Source organism: Balaenoptera borealis, assembly GCF_965194805.1.
Source record: "Balaenoptera borealis genome assembly, chromosome: 11".
NCBI lineage: Eukaryota > Metazoa > Chordata > Mammalia > Artiodactyla > Balaenopteridae > Balaenoptera > Balaenoptera borealis.
In genome coordinates, this window is record NC_138868.1 from 88,250,368 (window position 1) to 88,269,523 (window position 19,156).

General features: G+C 52.4%; 3 protein-coding genes and 1 pseudogene across 18 annotated transcripts in view; 3 read left to right on the top strand and 1 right to left on the bottom strand.

Moving 5' to 3' along the window:
• The window catches only part of LOC309606407 (ankyrin repeat domain-containing protein 17-like), a 105,999-nt gene extending 103,147 nt beyond the window's left edge, over positions 1 to 2,852 (top strand). Inside the window, 1 exon segment of the mRNA XM_082343440.1 lies at positions 1,664 to 2,852. The gene's annotated coding sequence lies outside the window, so the exon portion shown is untranslated.
• Positions 1,212 to 19,156, bottom strand: part of LOC309606460 (uncharacterized protein) — a 112,163-nt gene continuing 94,218 nt past the window's right edge. For 6 of the 15 annotated variants that reach the window (XR_014231845.1, XR_014231846.1, XR_014231847.1 and 3 more), the window contains 3 exons: positions 17,761 to 17,890; positions 17,265 to 17,396; positions 15,589 to 16,415 (listed from right to left, as the gene is read on the bottom strand). Coding sequence is in view for 1 of the 15 variants with exons in the window: in XM_082343598.1 (XP_082199724.1) it covers positions 2,310 to 2,384; positions 2,825 to 2,883; positions 16,194 to 16,415; positions 17,227 to 17,396; positions 17,761 to 17,825 (591 nt within the window). In the remaining 14 variants the exon portion in view is untranslated. Of the gene's footprint in view, positions 2,884 to 14,764; positions 15,142 to 15,588; positions 16,416 to 17,226; positions 17,397 to 17,760; positions 17,891 to 19,156 lie in introns of those variants that run through there. The other 9 variants (XM_082343598.1, XR_014231837.1, XR_014231838.1 and 6 more) reach the window with 9 other exon arrangements.
• LOC309606484 (uncharacterized protein) lies at positions 5,150 to 8,593 on the top strand. Its single transcript, XM_082343648.1, has 3 exons — positions 5,150 to 5,365; positions 6,379 to 6,666; positions 7,694 to 8,593. Exons 2-3 carry the CDS (start codon positions 6,421 to 6,423, stop codon positions 7,880 to 7,882), a joined length of 435 nt encoding a protein of 144 aa, XP_082199774.1. The 5' UTR covers positions 5,150 to 5,365; positions 6,379 to 6,420; the 3' UTR covers positions 7,883 to 8,593.
• Positions 11,242 to 14,394, top strand: LOC309605864 (dipeptidase 2-like; annotated as a pseudogene). The gene is made up of 4 exons (XR_014249647.1): positions 11,242 to 11,429; positions 11,730 to 11,799; positions 11,920 to 12,095; positions 13,128 to 14,394. The product of XR_014249647.1 is annotated as a dipeptidase 2-like (transcript).

Here is a 19,156-nt window from a genome sequence, read left to right on the forward strand (position 1 = left end):
GAAGATCATTCATCAATAGGGAATTCAACTCACATTAAGAGAATTCCATAGTGAGGCTATTATTTGTGGTTATTTATTTATTTAGCGAGGAAAAAGGCATCAAATTGCTTTCACCTTGAGGAAATTTTAATAAGAATCCATTTTTTTTTTAAACTACTAAATTTCTTCTAACAATGTTAGAGCCCAGTTAATAGAGACTGGTTAACTGAATGAAAGAGTAAAAAAAAATTGGTATTTGAGAGATGTATATGAAAGTACATTGCCAGTGAAAGCATGAAGTAGGGTGTAGCATATAGTGAATTTACATATTTATAGTTTTTCTTGTGTTTGTCAAATACCAAGGACTGTCACTTGGAATATTAATTATCCTTGTACAGGTGTCCCTAAGTGAAAAGAAGTTCATAAACAACCTTAGTAATCATTACGGATAATATCCAGACTATGGGTGTCATTGGCAATGATATTATAACCATTCCTGGAGTATTACAATGGGCTGGTCATTGTCAATGGTACTTTCAAATATTGTGCTGCTCTGCCCGAGCGCACTGCAGTGTAGATGTGATCAGTCCCACTTCACAGAACATAAACTGAGACTCAGAGAGGATATATGATGCTTTATAACACCTAATACAGAAAAATTTAAAGAAAAAGATGTCCCGTAGTCAAATCAGTACTGTTATTTTAATCACTTTTTCTGCACTTGTATTATTAAAATTTTAACAAAATGAAATACTCCATCTAGTATTTTGTGCCCTGCTTTTACACTACATCTTCCCACCATTAAATATTCTTGGAGAAACTCATTTTTAATGAATGAACTGTTTTCCATCCTTATTTAAAAAAAACATCTTTATTGGAGTATAATTGCTTTACAATGGTGTGTTAGTTTCTGCTTTATAACAAGGTGAATCAGCTATACATACACATATATCCCCATATCTCCTCCCTCTTGCGTCTCCCTCCCACCCTCCCTATCCCACCCCTCTAGGTGTTCACAAAGCACCGAGCTGATCTCCCTGTGCTACGCGGCTGCTTCCCACTAGCTAGCTAGCTTACGTTTGGTAGTATATACAAGTCCATGCCACTCTCTCACTTCGTCCCAGCTTCCCCTTCCCCTTCCCCGTGTCCTCAAGTCCATTTTCTACGTCTGCGTCTTTATTTTCCATTCTTAAGTTGGGCCATCAGTTATTTAACCAACCCCCTATTGTGGGATTTTTAGGTAGCTTCTAATATTTTTTCTATTACACTACTGGCTGAGCTGAATATTCTTGAACATAAGTCTTGTACATAAATTTGACTTTCACCTTAGGATAAGATCCTAAAAGCAAAATTACTGGCTCAAAGTGTATGAACATTTTAAGGCTGTTGATACACAAATTGCCAAATTACCCTCCAGAAGGTTCGTACCAATTTCCATCCCCATCAGCAGCAACAGATGAAAACGGCCTTTTCCTTACATCCTTAGCAGCAAATTCTGTGCATTCTTAAAACTTTCTACCAATTAGATTAGCAAAAAAAAAAAAAAAAGATTTATAACTTGCATTTCTTTGTTAGGTAGTGAAGTTGAACATCTTTCCATATTTATTGGGGATACGCTTCTGAGAGTTCTATTGTGAATGCCCTGTCACATCTTCTACCCGTTTATCTATCACTGTGTTGGAAGATGCTGGGATGCAGAACCTTTTTCGGTGCCTGGTGTGGTCCTGCTCCTGCTGACACAGAGTCCTCTCCCAGTGGAAGATGGCTGCTCCTTAGCACTGAGAAAAGTCAGCACCCCTACAGCCTGCCATGGGCCTGGAAGTGATGTCTCAGTGGCTCTGGAGGAATTAAATTCAGGTCCCTGGATTTAGCAACTTACCAGCAACCAGAGCTGGTATACTTCAGGACTAAATGACTCTGCAGTGTATCAGTTCTCATGAACTTGACCTTCTTCCCACCTTTTCACCCAGTGACTGAATCAGGCCAAGCTGCGGTGGAGACACAGCTTTGTCTCTCTTCTCCCGGGAGTGGGACTGAAAAGCCAGTACAGAGCAGATCATCCCTGCAGACACTCGCTGGGTGACCCCGGGGCACAGCAGGAGGAAAGAAGGGTGATCAGCCTCACCCTTCTTGGAGGGTGGAGCTACGTTCCAAAAAAAGATTCAGTAAGCACGAACCACACAACAACCCAGATGAACTTGAACTCAGCAGTTGGAATGAATAACCCCTCCTTTCTGCAAGTCACTGCTCACCCTGTGCCTCTCTCCATTGGTGAGTGGTTCCTTCTGGCTTGAAATCACTACTGGTGACTTATTACCACTGCTGGTGGTTTACATTGTTGTTTCCCCCACGAGAATGTCAAGTTCAGGGCATCCAGTTCCTCCGGGTGAAACCCTTTGTAGTTGCTGTGGGTGAACAGATGAGTGAGTGATAAATGAACAAAACAATTTTTCCCTAGCACTTCCATGCTGTTTCTAAATGACAGATTTCCACAGCTCCCTCCCCCATACAACCACAGACTCTTTGAAGACATTTCTCTCTCTCCCCGAATGCCTGGCACAAAGGGGGATAAATGCTAATCGAGGGAATGAATGAACCAAACCTTATCTGAACCACAATAATGCCTACTTGAGCTCATCTTTCTCTTTTTTTTTTTTTTTTTGATGTTTTAGTTTAAATTTTATTTCCTGCCCCCAAACATCCATTAAGTGCCCAGGAGAAGGAAAAGGGGATGTGACTAGCAATAGAGAGAAATGTTCTTCACAACAATGACCATGGCAAGCTTAGGCACTTTTGGTGAAATCTCTCTGGGAAGTACTGGCAGAGGAATAAAAGGCAAACTGACACAGAAGTATTGCTTGGTGTGCATTTCCAGGCTCTGCCTTCTTTCTTGTCTCTTGGTGGCTGGCAGAGGAAGAGGAGAAAAGGTTAAACTTTTTTATAAACCGGCAGAATAAACTTATCATATTCTCTCACTATCTCTGCATAGGTTCTAGTCTCTGCAGCATTTTATAAGCTTTGCCCAAAGTAATGAACAGTTGAAAGTCAAATGTAATACTTCACCAAACAACTTAAAAATGCTTGCACACCGGAAAGGATTAAGTTGCAGAGAACACAAATGGACCCAGAGCAACCTTTGCCAAAAGAGAATATTGTGCTAAATGTACAGCCATAGCTCTTTTCCATATGAAGAAACAGTCAGAAGGATAAAAGAACTTGGTCAAAATCACACAAGTAAGTAGGACGGAATCTGGTCTGTCTGTCCCAAGGGTTGTGTTCTTTAACCACCAGGCTAGCTTTTCTCAAATCTGATTCATGCATAGAATAACTATGCACCTCTGTTTGCCTTGAATATTCCCTGTTTATAAGTATGCCTGCTGCAGTTTTTCACATTGCCCACTTTGACTCCCAAAAGCAACCGAGAATACACAATAATTTGGTCACTCTATCCATGGACCACGGTGGTGGGACTGCCCAGGAAGCTTATTAAAAGTGCAGCTTCCTGAGCCCTACTCCAGATCTAGATAAGTTTTCTGAGGGTTCGCTCAAGAATCCAGGTACAAGTCTTTTTAAGTGGTTTTGTGGAACCCCCCAGGTGAGTCTCTCGCTCTCTTAAGTTAATAAACCATTTATTCTGCTTCCCGCAGATGCCCAGCCAGGTCCTGTTAAGGTAGGAGTCCCCGCACCACATCAGAGGGATGCTCCCAGCCAAGTAATCTCTGGAGCCTTGGAGAATCTGGATGGTCTCATGCTGGCCCACCTGCCATGACAAACCTCCTCCAGAGCATTTCCCTTCACATTTTACCTTCTACCACTCCCAAAGGCAGTCTGCTCCAATGAGGCCTGACTTCGTCTGTCCTAATGTGCACCCGCTGATTCAAGAAGTTTAGGAATACAAGGTGCTGTGGTTCTCAACCAGGGGGGCCCAACCTCTAAAACAGTAGTCCAAGCAGTCTCTACCTCCTGGGCACATCCCCTCTGCAACAGCCCCAGTAAACGAATGTCCCATCCTTACTTTCTCAAGGTCGGCAACAGGGAGTCCCCTCCTAAAGAAGGTTCTCTCGCATTGCCACACTCTCAAAGGCTGCCCCCAGTGTGCTTCCTTCCTGTGGGCCTGATCAGGCTAAGGGTAGAGTTGTCTCTTTCCTTCTCTGAGTCAGACCAAATCGTCTTAGTAACACCGCTTCACAGTGGTGACCGTGTGTTTCACGGGGGCTGCTGCTGAGCCTTTATCTCATCCTTTCATGGTGGAGAGAGAGAGGATTATAATGATTTTTACTTCTAGGGGAGAGGGGAGTGTAATGATTATGTTGTCATTTTGTATTATGTCCTTTGGTCATGAACTTGTTTTGAATTTCATATGAAAATAGGCCCACCATTCCCACTTTGTGAGGTCATTCAGCACTTTCATTTCGCACCTTTAACATCTCTCTCAGTATCACTTGGAAATGTTTGAAATGGCATGAGCTTGTCCTCACATTCCTATCAGCTGTAAATCCGGAGCCCCAACATGAACCTAACCATTGAGCAGAACACCTCTCCACTACCTGTGTAACACTGGGTAGGCCCCTTAACCTCTTGGTTTTCTTCAGTCCTCAGTTGTGAAAATGTGAGGGTTCTATGAATTTATATTTGGGGCAGGACAAGGTCGAGGAGAGTGTGTCTTTGCTTTTATTCTTCCAAACTGGAATGTCTTCCCTCTCTTCCCCATGGGTCCAAATCTCAATTGTCCTTCAGTCCCACTGCGAAGGAGCCTTCCCTGATTCCCCAGTCCACACAAATCTCTGCCTCTTAGGGTCAATGCCATACAACCTAGCTGTCTCTTACGTTAATCTTGCCTCTCAAGCCAATCTCAGACTGTGGGTCTCTCTTGCCCTCCTGGGGCCCCTGGGGCTGTGCCAGCCCACCGGCACACCCCACGTGGGGTGTCTACTAGACTAGGGCATGGGTGGGGAGGCCCAGGTGTGAGGGGCCAAGCACAGTACCTCTGCCTCCCCCCTGCTCTTCTCCACAAAACTGCCCCTCCTCCTGAAGCCTGACCCCCAAGTCACACGTTCCTTATCATGACCTCACTGGGTAGTGATGACCTCACCGGCCTTCTCACAGTTTCCATGGCAGTGTAACTGGCAGCGTAACTGCCAACGTGCTGCCCTCAGAGAAACTTCCCTGACAGTTCTCCACCAGATACCAATCTCTTTGGTTGTCTGAGAGAGAATGTGTGACTGGATCGTCTATATTAACTCAGACCTGTGCTCTGTTCCATGGGTGGGCAGTGCGGCAGGTACACCGAGACCGCCCGGAGGCATGGTGTACACACAACCTCACCTGGCTGCCTCATGTTCCTGTGGGCCTTGCCCACTACGTATACCTGAGCGCGGCCCCAGCTGTAAGTAATACCAGTGACCTGGGACACCTTCAGGGACCCACAGTGCTCACTGCTGAGGACAAGCGAAAGGTCATCCCTGGACAAGTGTGCAGGATGGTCCTGATCTTTATAAATGTAGCTTTCCCCTTTGGGCTACAGGATGCTTCCATTCAGACCCTTTCCTGATTGGCCTCTTAGCAAAAGACAAGTGCATTTTTGTTGGCAAATGGTAAATGCAGCAGTTTGAGGAAGAGGGCCACTCTTGAAACACACCTTCAAAGCCAGGCACCTCTGTGCTGTCATGTAGACATCTATATCGGTGCCCTCAGACACATCCCATCCTGAGCTGCTGAGTACTAGGGGAGAGGGTGGTGCCATATTGATGGGAAGACCGGAAGAACCAAGAGGGCTGTTGAAGTGCTAATGAGACTGGAGGGCTGAGGAGATGGTGTCCCAGGAGGCTGGGTTGATGTGAGCCTAGACTTGGTACCCAGAACGCGGGTCTCAGTCTCCTGATCACTCTGCCTCAGTATTTGGCCTTGTTCTAATCTACATAAAAGTATCAGAGGGCTAGAGTTCAGTGTGGTCGAAACAGGCAGGATAAATGGGGCCCAAGAGGGGTTGCCAAGGTGGGCGGGGTTCTTAACCAATTTAGATTAGATTATTTTTTCCCAAAACTTGAAAGACATTTCCATTAAAGCCTCAGAAGTGACAGACTGCAAGAAATGTTTCCTCTGTTGTGGAAGGGAGAGATGGAGAGGCTCACGATTGCAATGACTTTCGGGTTCTACTGTTTTCCCTGGAAACGGTGAAGAGACTTCCTCGTGTGCTGCAGCCGTAGGCTCTAGGAATTGCTTTTGCAGCCAGTGTCCCTTCTCTAGGGACTCATAGAGGTGATGGGCCAAGGCTGTGTTTTGGATGTCAAGTCGATTAAAGGTCTTCAGCCAGAAACTGGGAGAGACATGAGAGAGGGAAATTCTGGCAGGAGGCTGTGTACAGCGGAAGTGACTGATCAGTTCTGATTTTCTTTGCAGCAGCAGTGGCTCCCGTTTCTCCCCCTAACCCTGGTCACTACCATGTCTTCTACCGAGGGTGTGGAGAAACGCAGTTGGGCTGGCATGGGGAGACATACTGCCTGGTTGGTGGCTACCGCGCCTACGGGGATGTTCCTTTGGCCACGCCAACAAAGGTGGAAGCAGAGAAGCCAGTCCCCAGACATGCTCCCAAGAGGAAGCGCGCTCCGGAAGAGTCAGACGAAGACCTGGGTTGCCCCAGACCCAAAATCCGGCGATTGGAGCATTCAAGGAGCTTCGGACTACAAGGTGCTTTGATTCTCAAGCAGGGTGGCCCAACCTCTGGGCACATCCCCTCTGCAATAGCCCCAGTAAACGAATGCCCCATCCTTACTTTCTCAAGGTCGGCAACAGGGAGTCCCCTCTTAAAGAAGGTTCTCTCGCATTGCCACACTCTCAAAGGCTGCCCCCAGTGTGCTTCCTTCCTGTGGGCCTGATCAGGCTAAGGACAGGGTTGTCTCTTTCCTTCTCTGAGTCGGACCAAATCGTCTTAGTAACACCTCTTCACAGTGGTGACCATGTGTTTCACGGGGGCTGCTGCTGAGCCTTTATCTCATCCTTTCATGGTGGAGAGAGGGAGGATTATAATGATTTTTACTTCTAGGGGAGAGGGTGGTGCCATATTGATGGGAAGACCGGAAGAACCAAGAGGGCTGTTGAAGTGCTAATGAGACTGGAGGGCTGACGAGATGGTGTCCCAGGAGGCTGGGTTGATGTGAGCCTAGACTTGGTACCCAGAACGCGGGTCTCAGTCTCCTGATCACTCTGCCTCAGTATTTGGCCTTGTTCTAATCTACATAAAAGTATCAGAGGGCTAGAGTTCAGTGTGGTCGAAACAGGCAGGATAAATGGGGCCCAAGAGGGGTTGCCAAGGTGGGTGGGGTTCTTAACCAATTTAGATTAGATTATTTTTTCCCAAAACTTGAAAGACATTTCCATTAAAGCCTCAGAAGTGACAGACTGCAAGAAATGTTTTCTCTGTTATGGAAGGGAGAGATGGAGAGGCTCGTGATTGCAATGACTTTCGGGTTCTACTGTTTTCCCTGGAAACGGTGAAGAGACTTCTTCATGTGCTGCAGCCGTAGGCTCTAGGAATTGCTTTTGCAGCCAGTGTCCCTTCTCTAGGGACTCATAGAGGTGATGGGCCAAGGCTGTGTTTTGGATGTCAAGTAGATCAAAGGTCTTCAGCCAGAAACTGGGAGAGACATGAGAGAGGGAAATTCTGGCAGGAGACTGTACAGCAGAAGTGACTGATCAGTTCTGATTTTCTTTGCAGCAGCAGTTCCTTTGGCCACGCCAGCAAAGGTGGAAGCAGAGAAGCCAGTCCCTAGACGTGCTCCCAAGAGAAAGCGCACTCCGGAAGACTCAGACGAAGACCTGGGTTGCCCCAGACCCAAAATCCGGCGACTGGAGCATGGTGCCAGGAGGTAGACCCCACAGCATCTTGCTGGCTGAGGCACTCTGAAGAGAGGGCAATGGTTTAACTGCCTAAGGCAGCGAATGCCTCTTCCTGCAGTGACCCACCCCGTCCCCCCACTGCCCACCGCCACAGATCACAACCTGCATCGTTCTGTTTGAGCCTTCCTCAGCCAGGAGCCTCCTGCCACACTAAATGGCCAAAAGCAAGGAGCCTCAGAAACTGAGGTTTGAAATGAGAGTCTGCCCTGAACATCCCAGGGCTGAAGCTGGCCTGGAAGAAAACGTGACGTTCCTCTGCTCAATCCTCAGGGGCCCCTTTGTCAGCTGAAGACAGAAAAGTCTGCACTCTGCGAGCCGAGAAGAATGCAGGAGCAGAGACAGGGTGCAGAGAAGCCTTAGCAGTCTACCACATGGGCTCCTGCTCTGAGCCATTGTCAGCGGCCACCACCACAAACCAGGGGGGAGCTGGGTTTTTTGAAACTGAAAGCAGCAATCTGTGGCTTCCCAAAGAGCCTCCTGCCTGGGGTCTCAGGAGGCAGGATAGAGAGACCCAGGAAGACCTGCTCCCTGAAGCAAGACCAGGATGGAGAGTCAAGCAGCACGCACCCTGCCCCGAGGTTCACATGCTCCTTTATTCCCAGCCCTTTCTGTCCCCAGGGGGGTCCCTTACTGCTCAATGTTTTTCTGTAACAGACTTCTGGGGTCGCCAGTGCTCACACTTAGGTCACTACCCCTGTGCTAGGCACTCCTGCTACCCAGGAAAGCGTCCAAAGGCGGAACAGCTCCAGGGGTGCCAGGGATCGGAGCAAACACTGGAGAGGCTGGGGATGAAGGAGTTTGGGCACAGTCCCTAAAGCATCTCAGTGGTTGAGCTTCTGTGAGAAGGCACATCCCCTGTGTGTGTGTGTGTGTGTGTGTGTGTGTGTGTGTGTGTGTGTGTGTGTGTGTGTGTGTTGGAGGGAGGGGGTCCCCAGAGGAGGCAGCTAGGGGGAGGGCCTGAGGCTGGAAATGGGGAGTGGCGTGCGGCCTCTGAGCAAGCACAGGCACTTAGCCCTTGAGGTTTCTGGGAAAGCTAGAGTCACAAGGGCCACGAGATAAGGCAAGTGTAGCAGCAGAACCCAGGTGCCAGGTCTTTCCTCAGAACCTATACTTCTTCACGAGGTCAGGCCTTCCATGCTGAGGTAGGAGGGATCCTGGCCAGAAGGTCGGCCAGCAGCTCTGGGAGGAAGGTTGCTGCGATGGGGGCTCTGCTGCCATGGAAATGACTTCATTTCCTTCTACTCAAATAGCCTACTGACTGGGTTCCTGCTCTGTTGAGGAAAAGGGTCGTTGACTCTCCCCAGAAGGTGTTCAGTTCACATCCCAAAAGTCCCTCTCTTCAGGCCCTGGGGAGGTGTAGCAGCTCCTGAGGGCACTCTTTCCTGAGGCTGGCTGACAGAAGTGGGGGGGGGGGGGCGGTTCCTGAGAGTTCCCGGGTGCTGGTTGAAGTCCCCAGAGAATGGTCATGCAGGTTGGGGAGTCAAGTAGGTGGAGAGAGAAGGTCGGGGGCAGAGGGCCCCTTCCTGAATCCAGAGCTCACAAGGTTCCCCCCCCATTTCCAGAAACTCTCTCTTCCCCCACACCAGCCCACATGGCCCCGTACCGGGAAACCGGGAGCCCAGAGCACCTGTGGCCGCAGAGACACTGGCACGCAGCCCTCGGAGTGGGCGGGGCCGGCTGCAGGCAGATGGGGACGCGGTGTGCTCCCGGGAGGCCTCGGGCTGAAGGTGGCCCTCTGAGAGAAGCGGCCCAGCTTGGCCAGGAAGGTTAGAGGCGGGGGAGAGCAGCCTAGGGCACCCCCTCGGAGCAGTGGGAGTGGGAAGAGGCGCAGGGGCGGAGGGAAGCCGCGACGGGAGGCGAGTGGGCTCTCAGCAGAGGCCAGCTTAGCCCGCGGGAGCTGCCTCTGAGCAGGGGGCGGGAGGGCAGTGCCGCCCCGGGGCTGCCGGGCTTCGCGGATCGCGGCTCTCGGCACACGGCTCGCAGGGCCCTGTGACTCTGTATCCCCTCCCTCACCCCGCCCCCCTCGCGAGGCCGCGCCGCTGGGTGGCCTGTGTGGACGGGCACAACCCCATCGCCCGCCCCTCTCACACCCGCCTCTGCCCACCTGCCTGGCCCTGCGCAGCTTGCGGCCCGGGGGCCTCGAAGGTCCCCGCGCACTCAGCCAGCGGCCTCTGCTGTGTCTGCTGCTGCGGCCGGGAACCCGCATCCAGACCACGCCGGGCACCTCCAGCACCCCGAGTCCACGGGAGCGCACGCGGGCCCTGAGGCGGGACTTCCCGTTTGTGGACGGGGGGCGGGGGGGGGGCTGCAGTGTGTGGGCTGCTGGGGGCCGGTGGGGGCCTAGCCTGGCCCTGGGCAGGGGAGGAGGTCCGGAGCATGCAGAGCTAGTGGGGGAGGCTCCCTCACACCACCCCTGGACGTCCTCTCCATCATCTATGGATGCCCTTCCCCTTCTCTGTCATCCCCTCCCTGGTGGGAACCCCTCAGCCCAGGCCTCAGCTGCTCCTAGTATAGTCTGTGTGACAGTGTGAGGTGGGGGACCCCCCCGGCTGGCCCAGGCCAGGCAACGTGTCCTGCCTGATCCCAAGACCTAAGGAGCCCACCCATTTGCCTTGACCTCCCTCCAGCCACAACGACATGCCCCTGGTCCTGAGGCAGTTTTACCACAATGGGCTCCAGGATGCTAATCTGTGCAATTTCAGCCATGGCCAGACCAGCCTGGACAGGCTGAAAGACGGTCTCGTGGGTGCCCAGGTACCAAAGGGACACACAAGGTGCCACCATGGCTGCTGGGGAATGTGGGGCAGTTTGGGGGCCTCAGAGACCACAGGTGAGTCACACTGGAACTAAGTTACCATAGTGGCCTAGAAAGTGCCATGCCATGGATGCTGGGGGCTACAGGGGTCACAGTGAGCCAACCTGACGGGCATCCAAGTACCACAGAAAAAGCAACGCATTCCATGTGACTTCTGGGCACAGCGAGTGCTGTGCCAGCTGAGGAGGCTATGAGAAGCCCAAGGAGTTCCAAAGCCCAAACCAAGCCCTGGCCTTCCCTCAGTTCTGGTCAGCCTACGTCCCATGCCAGACCCACGAACGGGATGCTGTGCGCCTCACCCTGGATCAAATTGACCTCATCCGCCTCATGTGTGCCTCTTATTCTGAGCTGGAGCTTGTGACCTCACTTAAAGGTAGACGGGGGACTTGGCTGGTAGTCCAGAGGTTAAGACTCTACGCTTCCACTGCAGGGGGGCTCGGGTTTGATCCCCAGTGGGGGAACTAAGAGCCCTCATGCTGCGCGGCACGACCAAAAAAAAAAAAAAAAAAGGTAAACAGACTGGTGGTGGTAGGTGCTAGGGACTTCAGTAAGCTACCCCTGCCTCTGAAAATGATCATCTGACCTACCTGCCCCCAGCTCTCAACAATACCCGGAAGTTGGCTTGCCTCACTGGTGTGGAGGGCGGCCACTCACTGGACAGTAGCCTCTCCATCTTGCGTACCTTCTATGCGCTGGGTGTGCGCTACGTGACACTCACCCACACCTGCAACACGCCCTGGTGAGCGCAGTGCAGATGGTAAGGGCCCAGTGAGGCAGGGATCTGCCCAAGATCACGCTGTGGCCCAAAGCAAGTTTACCCCTGGGATCCGCCCTGAACCTGGGGTGGGGAGGGGAATGGAGGTTCGCAGAACAAGACTGAATCCCCAGAAGGGCCCTCCTACTGCCAGGCACAGCCCAGTTTGGGTCCCTCCTCTTGCACCAGGGAGTTGCAGGTGTAGACGGTTCGACAGAACCTCTTTCTAGGCTCTTGTAGCCAAGTCATGGCCACCAGTCAGACTGCCTCCTGGCCATCCTGCAGGGCACAGAGCTCAGCAAAGGGTATCCACCCCTTCTACAGCAATGTCAGTCGGCTGACCGGCTTGGGCGAGGTAAGGACCCGGGTTCCATACCCTGCCCCACATGAATGTACAGCCCCGCCTGTTCCCTACAGATAAATGCACACAAGGTAAATGCAGCCCTGATGCCCTCTCCCCATCCTGTCCCTGCAGAAGGTGGTGGCAGAAATGAACCGCCTGGGCATGATGGTGGACTTGTCCCATGTCTCGATGCTGTGGCACGGCGAGCCCTAGAAGTGTCACAGGCACCTGTCATCTTCTCCCACTCAGCTGCCCGGGGTGTGTGCAAGAACACTCGGAATGATCCTGATGATATCCTGCAGCTTCTGGTGAGAGACTGCCCTGGCCCTCAAACCTAAAGCAAGAGGTTCAAACCGGGAGCCCTTGAACCTGAGCCTCTTCTCCCTCAATTTCCTCAAACCCCAGGTTAAATATCTTCTGCCCCCAAAACCCACGGTCCACAGCCCCTGAACTCTTGAGCCCGAGGTGGGGGTCTAGGTGGTAAGATACTCCACCAAACCCGGAAACCCAGGGCCAAGACACCACCCAGACCAGGGCTGCGGCTCCTCCATTCACACAAACCCAGAGAGGAGACGACTCTGACCTCAACACCGTCCTCACAGGGGCCGAGAGCGTGAACAGGCAGCTGGCTGTGCTGGGGGCCAAGCTGCCTGTCCACCGGTCCGCCCCTGCAGAAGAAGAACGGTGGCATCGCGATGGTGCCCTTGCCGTGCGGGTGCTGCAGTGCAACCCGTTAGCCAGCGTGCCTACTGTGGCAGGTGAGCCTCACCCTGGGCTCTCTGAAAACTCTGATTTGGAGCTGAAGCTGGGTCCAAACTTGGGGAGGACTTCAGAAGAGCCCCAGTGGCTTGACCCACCTGTTGGCAATAGGTACAGCTCCCAAAAACCCAATAATGGACGGTACACAGCACCTTGGTGCCATGTGGAACTGGAGCCACGGAATCAAAACTGCGGTACTGATGGGTATCAGGGAGGCTGTCAGACACAGAGCCCGGGTGCTGCCCATCGGTGCCTCTGCAGGGGCTCCTAAAGCGCACTGCCCCGACCTCTGGCCAAGGGACTGGACAGCTCCTTAGGTCTCTGGGGTCTTCATCAGTTGTACTCTTGTTCCTCTCTCATCCTCCACACCCGGGGAAAGGAGCCCCCACAGGTTCTCAAGGAGACTGGGAGGCAGGGTGAATCGTGGGTGGGAAATGGCCCAAACAGGGGGCTCTGGGGTCCACTCCAAATCTGAAGTCCAGTCTAGAGCCAGCTGGGATCACTTCAGATCAAACCTCAGGGCCCTCTAGTTGGTACTCTCGGTGCCAGGCCACGAAGGAACTGGACTGTTTGGCCTACAGGCTGCAAAAAGGGGAATCAACAGAGGCCAGTCATCACCCCCACCCCTGCCCTGGAAGCCCCACACTGCTGACTTCCCATTCTTCAGATCACTTCGACCACATCAGGGCAGTCACTGGATGCAAGTTCATCGGGATTGGCGGAGATTATGACGGGGCTGGCCGGTGAGTGCTTCCCCATGGCTTGTCTCGGGCTGGCTGGGCAGCAGTGGGGCTTTCACAGCCACCGTGCCCACCACACTGTGGTCCTCATGGCCTTGACCATAGCCTCAGGTGTGCTGGCCCAACTGGTATCTCCCCTCTCCCAGGGTCTGCTTCCTGGGCTCTCCTGTCTGTTTGGCCCTACTCTAGGTCATCATATTTGTCTAAAACACCACACAGAGCTCATCTGCCCAGCATCTGCGCCCATCCAGTGCCAGCAGACCCACGGCCTCTGAGCAGACTCTTAGCAAGTTCTGGGCTGGGCTGACCATCTTCTCTGCCTGCAGCTGGGTCTGTGCATGCAGGGGGGTCAACCCAGTTCTTAAAAAGCTTTTCTTCTCTTTATAAATGGAGGCAAAAATTGCATTCAGTGAAAGGCATAGAGATCTTAACAGTACAAGTCAATGAGTTTTGACGAATAGTCGAGGCGCTTTTGGGGCCTTCCTCTGAAGGATGAAGAGCAGGAGTGAATCATTTACTCTCTCCAAGTATCCATTTTCCATATCTGACCAGGGCTGGGGTTCAGTGGACCCTGGACACATAGGGCTTTGGTTCTGACTCAGGACCAGGGAAAAGGTCTGAGGCCCAATAGCTGGCTGGCTGGCGGCCACACAGGTTCCCACAGGGGCTGGAGGACGTGTCCATATACCCGGTACTGATAGAGGAGTTGCTGAGGCGTGGCTGGAGTGACGAAGAGCTCTGGGGTGTGCTTCGAGGAAACGTGCGGCGGGTCTTCAGACAGGTGGAACAGGTATGCTGGGCTGGGCAAAAGAGTAGCTCTGAGCAGGTGGTCTGAGCAGGTGTACGTGGGGGTGCTGTGAGAGGTGCTGCCCGCTGACTGCCGCCTCCAGGTACGGGAGGAGAACGAGGGACAGAGTCCCTTGGAGGATGAGTTCCCAGATGAGCAGCTGGGCAGCTCTTGCCGCTCCGTCCTCCCACGTCTGCATCAGAGAGAGGATCTGGCTCCAGACCAGAAACTAACCAGAGCTGCGGTTCGTGGGAATCCCATTTTGTCACCTAAGTGGTCATTCTCAAAATCTTGCCCCCACATGGGCCCAGGCCTCACAGTTATTGCCTTCCCAGTCCTCGTTGTTTGGCTCTGGTGATCCAGTTAATCCTGCCAGATGTCACTTTGGCAGCCACAGATACCCCACAAAGTTTCCTTGCATGCGAGCACAAACATTTCCTATGTATTATTCTCTTCTGATAATTCTTTCAATGTATCCCTTCTGGCTTTGTGCAAAGCGATTCTTTGTTTTGTACACGGGGACCACATCTGGGAAAACATCGCCGCACCCTCATAAGTGACAGGGGGAGACCCGAACTGGCCAAGCCATGACAGGAGCTCGCCGCTGCTGAGCTCTACAGATCCCGCCCCTTCCACACAGTTTGCCAATTCCGCGGCGAGCTCATCTTTCTTGATGTTCTTCCCTTAGGAGACGTGTACAAGGCAGCAGGATTCTCAACCCGTTCCCCGTGGTCACTTGTGCTAGATGGAGCTTTGCAGTGTTCTGTGCCGGCCGTGGGCCGCTGGTGGAACACTGTGTGACAACTGCCTGCACAGGACTTCAGGGTTAATGAAATGTCTGTCTTCCCAGCCTGACGCTGCTGAAAACCACGCTTCCCAGAGAAGGAGAGAGATCCAGCTGGTCCACACCTGCATACACATTTGTTGACAGGTGCAGATGACAGCAGGCTCTAGCAGGACCCACATCAGCCTAAATTCAAGAACTCCGGTGCCAGCCCTTGACAGCAGCTGAAGGGGGGTTTACAAGAGATGCAACCTCGAACCATACCCTAGGCTGAATCAGAGGTGCTGCTGGAAGAAATAGGCCGTTGTGTCACTTTCCCGAAGAGTTTGGCCACGAGAGAAGTCCCCCAGAGCCCAGCACTGTGGGAGAGGCCTCACCCACAGAGCAGGGCAAGTGTCCCAGGCAGGGTGCCCCGCGCCCGGCACCCCGCCAACGCAGCAGGAAGGTGCCCCCCCTACGCCCCAGACAACGGGAGCTCTCCCTTCCTGAATAATTGAGCTTCTCATCCAAAAGAGGTTCTCTTCCCACCCAAACATTAGAGCTTCTAAATATTTCAGGATCCCTGGGTTGTAGAGGGTCACTCGCCGTGCCCTTTGGATAAATGAAGCCAACGTCAGCTGCTTCTGGGCTGGCCTTGAACAAAACCATCAAGGTGGAGAATCTCTGCTCCTGCCCTTCCTCCCGTCACCCCCCGTCAAGCCTTTCCTGCTGCATGCAATGACCCGGCTCTTTTGTGAGCAGGTGAAGAACACCCACTGTGCGTGCAGTTCTGTGGTCCCTGCAGAGATGAGGTGGGTGCGGGGGACCCTCAACCACGCTGGCCTCTGCTGCCATCCCCAGGGCCCTTGATATGGGCTTCAGCACAGCACAGCCAGCCTCAGGAGGCCTGTGGGACCACTGGGGCCCCGGTGGCGATCCCCTGGATGTTCCTGGGAACGCTCCCACGACTCCAAGGCGAGTCCTGCCAGCACCCAACTCCACCAAGCTGGCACTCCTTACCTTTTCCGGATTCCGTTCGCAGCTCCCTCCTCATACGCATTCTCAAAGCTTCCAAGAGGGGTGACCCCACTTCTCTGCTACAACTCCACCCTGAAGGCAGCCCCCGCCTGACAGCACCGCCCGCCCCCCCGGCAGGGCGGCCCTGAGTAGCTGCCCCTCCACGTGGACTGTCCGTTCCCAGGTCCCACGCCAGCCCGCCGAGGGGTGGAGCCTCCAGGAGAGCCGCTGTCCGCTCGCACTGCCCCAGCATCACCACCGCCACTTGCCGCCACTCTGCACTTGCCTCCTGTGTGCTTCCCCACCCCGGTCCCCTGCGTGGGTCCCCCGCTGCGCGTACACAAGCCTGTGCAGAGACAGAGCACAGCCACCAAGTCTGAGCCTCGCCGCTGACGTCTGTGCTTGGAGAGGCGGGAGGAAGCTGCTCCCCAGTCGGCTTCACCGCAGGGTCCTGGTACCCAGTCTGCCTCCAGCAGGGAGGTGATGGGACCCCACGGAAGGATGCCCAGAAGCTCTCCCGGCCTGCGGGGTCTGGGGCTGTTCAGCTCTCTAATGCTGGGTCCTTCGGAGATAAAGTCTTCAGTCACCTGCCTGGGCACCCCATCCCCTCTGAAGATACAAACTAAACCTCCTCCAGGGTCTTGGCCTGGAGGGAGGAGCCGCCCAGGGTCAAAGCCCATCCCTCTCTCTTCCCACCTCTAGACCTGTGGGAAGGGCTCAGGCTGAACTCCCGGTGCCTCTTCTCTCAAACCCTCAAATGATAAGAGAAGAGGTATGTCTGTCCACCTTGCAGGGTCCTTACTCCGCCTGCCAGTAGGTGACATGGTCCTGGAGGTTCTTCTTAAACTGCCAGTCTCACTGTCTTAGCCTCAGAGTTACACACGCCCAGGAAGGACCCCGGGTACACGGCATCCCGTTACTCCCAACTCTACTCCTGAGCGTCAGGGTTAGCTGACAGCAGGGGACAACCCATTTCAGGGATTTCTCATTTCCAAGGGCTCTTGAATGCAGAAAGAGCCCTAAGAGTCAAAGGAATTTAGCTCCAGTGGTGAAGTTACAAGTCATCTGGCAAACACTTACAGCTGGAGGGCCAACTAAGCACCCCCTTAAATCTCACCACACAGACTCTGCTGATCCGGGCTGGCCGGTGTGGTTCTCCTAAGGTTGCTTGTGATATCTATCGATCATTTTGCTGTACCTCCCAGTTAAAGACACAGCCTTAGGAAGATGGCTGGACCCAGACCATCAGGCAATCATATTTACCCATTGACCTACCCTCTTCCTCCCTCCTTCCTCCCTCACTTTGGAAGCTTTAGCGAAACATATTCCACTTCCCACTTTAAAATGAAATCATTAGCCTCTAAATAATGCACCTTGCATGGATAGGAGGGCAGGCAGTCTGCACACACACCTGTGCTGGTCGCTCTGCCCAGTGAAAGGGAGGAGCAGAGTATTCCCCAAGGGGCTTTCTCGGAGCTTCGGAGGCTGAAATTTGAGGGTTGACGGGGTGTACACGTTAGGAAGTGAAAGAGAGAGACTCCAGCTGCGGGAGAGGAGGGGAGAGACTCTCAGTGGTCTTCCTAGGTAGTGAGCTGTCGGAGCGAGTGGCATTCCTCGCCATCTCGCCCATGAAACTGTAAACACAGCACATGTCTCTGTGTCCTTTTCCTAACAATGAATTATTTTTTTAAATATTTTAACTTTGTGTGTTGTTGTACAGGAGGGTGACTGAGGGATATATTTGAGACTAGGACCCCTAACTCCATGAATAGCAAAGTTAATAGCTGATGCAGCCAGGATGTTGCAAAGCCTCTTGGGACCCCAGGCACCCAGGATCGCTGTGCACGGAAGAGCCAGCTGCCCACTCGCTGCTCATCCCCCTGCAGGCTCCCCTGTCACTTGCTTACCTGGCCTCCTGTCTGTATGTTCCCTGTTGCAGCTCACGGTGCTTGACTAACTGAGCCCGAAGCATTCAGAGCCTCTTCTGCTGGGTGCACAGAGCACTGATCCCAAGAGCTGCACCACCAAAACAGGATTCTAGGGTCGACAAAATGGGAAATCTTGCACAGTTTATCCTCTTTCTAAGGATCCACTGTACTTTTTGTTAGTAAAGCCTCTTAGTTAACCTTTAAGAAAGACACCTGGGTTTTTTTCCAAACTCACTCAACTTTTCCCATAATGAAATTTTTATTAATATCCTGCAGACTTGTACTTCACAAAAACACTCAGGAAGTCTTTTCCAGAATCGTATAGGTCGTGTCTGGAACAGTAGTTCTTGTGCAAATGCAGCAGTGAACTTTGCATGACTGTTTCAAGGATGTTTAATTAAAGCCAAGGGCATGATTCCTAAAATGCAATTCAGTGAAGATCATTATACAAGGAAATAAACTAATATGGTTCAAGTAATTGGCCTTCTGGTAGACCAGTGAGAGGCATCTGCCTCAGAATGCCTACAGGGGTGGATGGGGCGGGGGACCTTGGATGGTCACTCCTAAAGGGCACACCTCTCCCAGACTTTGTAAGTACTGAACAGCCGACAATTTGAGGTTAGACTCTCAGAGGGAAATCAAAAGCACTGTTATCTTGCTTTAATAATTGAGGATAGGATCTATATGCTTTGGAGACGAGAAAAGCAAATGGCAGAGATGCCATCCAAGTAGGAAACTTGATGAGCTAATCAGTATTCTCCCCTGAATGGAAGTCTCTATCCTCCTCCAGGACTGAGGCAGGGACGGACTTGCCTGAGGTCATATAGTGAGTTGGTAAGAGGAGAAAGTCACATCCAGTTCCCTGACTCTGTTCAGTGATGACTCACCCTACCAACAACCCAAAGACCTCAGCTCTTCTTGAATATTTTGAACTGAGTTGTGGGCTTGTAAGGTGCCCAGAAGTTTTTTGTGGTTTTGTTTTATTTTTATTAAGTAGCTGGAAGTCTGAGACCACGGTTGATGCACAACCAGAGGAAAGGGAAGGAAAAGAGGAAAAAGCAGATGAAGTGCGTCCTCCTGAACGCTTGCTATTTTGGTTTCAAACTTCACTTCTCCGTACTCTAACCATGAAAATACCGATGGTCATGGTGATGGCAGTGGCCGTTATTTACTGAGCCCCCACTCTGTACTATGTCCCGTCTTAAGCAGGCTCTCTTGATTCTCATGCTGGTTCTGTCTCACTTTTCTGACTTTTAAACCTTGGAATGTCCCACCCACTCCTCTTCTCCGTCCTCAGTCACTCCCTTGATGATCTCATGCAGCCCCAAGATTTTTAATGAACTACACACTGATGATCGTATCCCAGCCCCGGCCT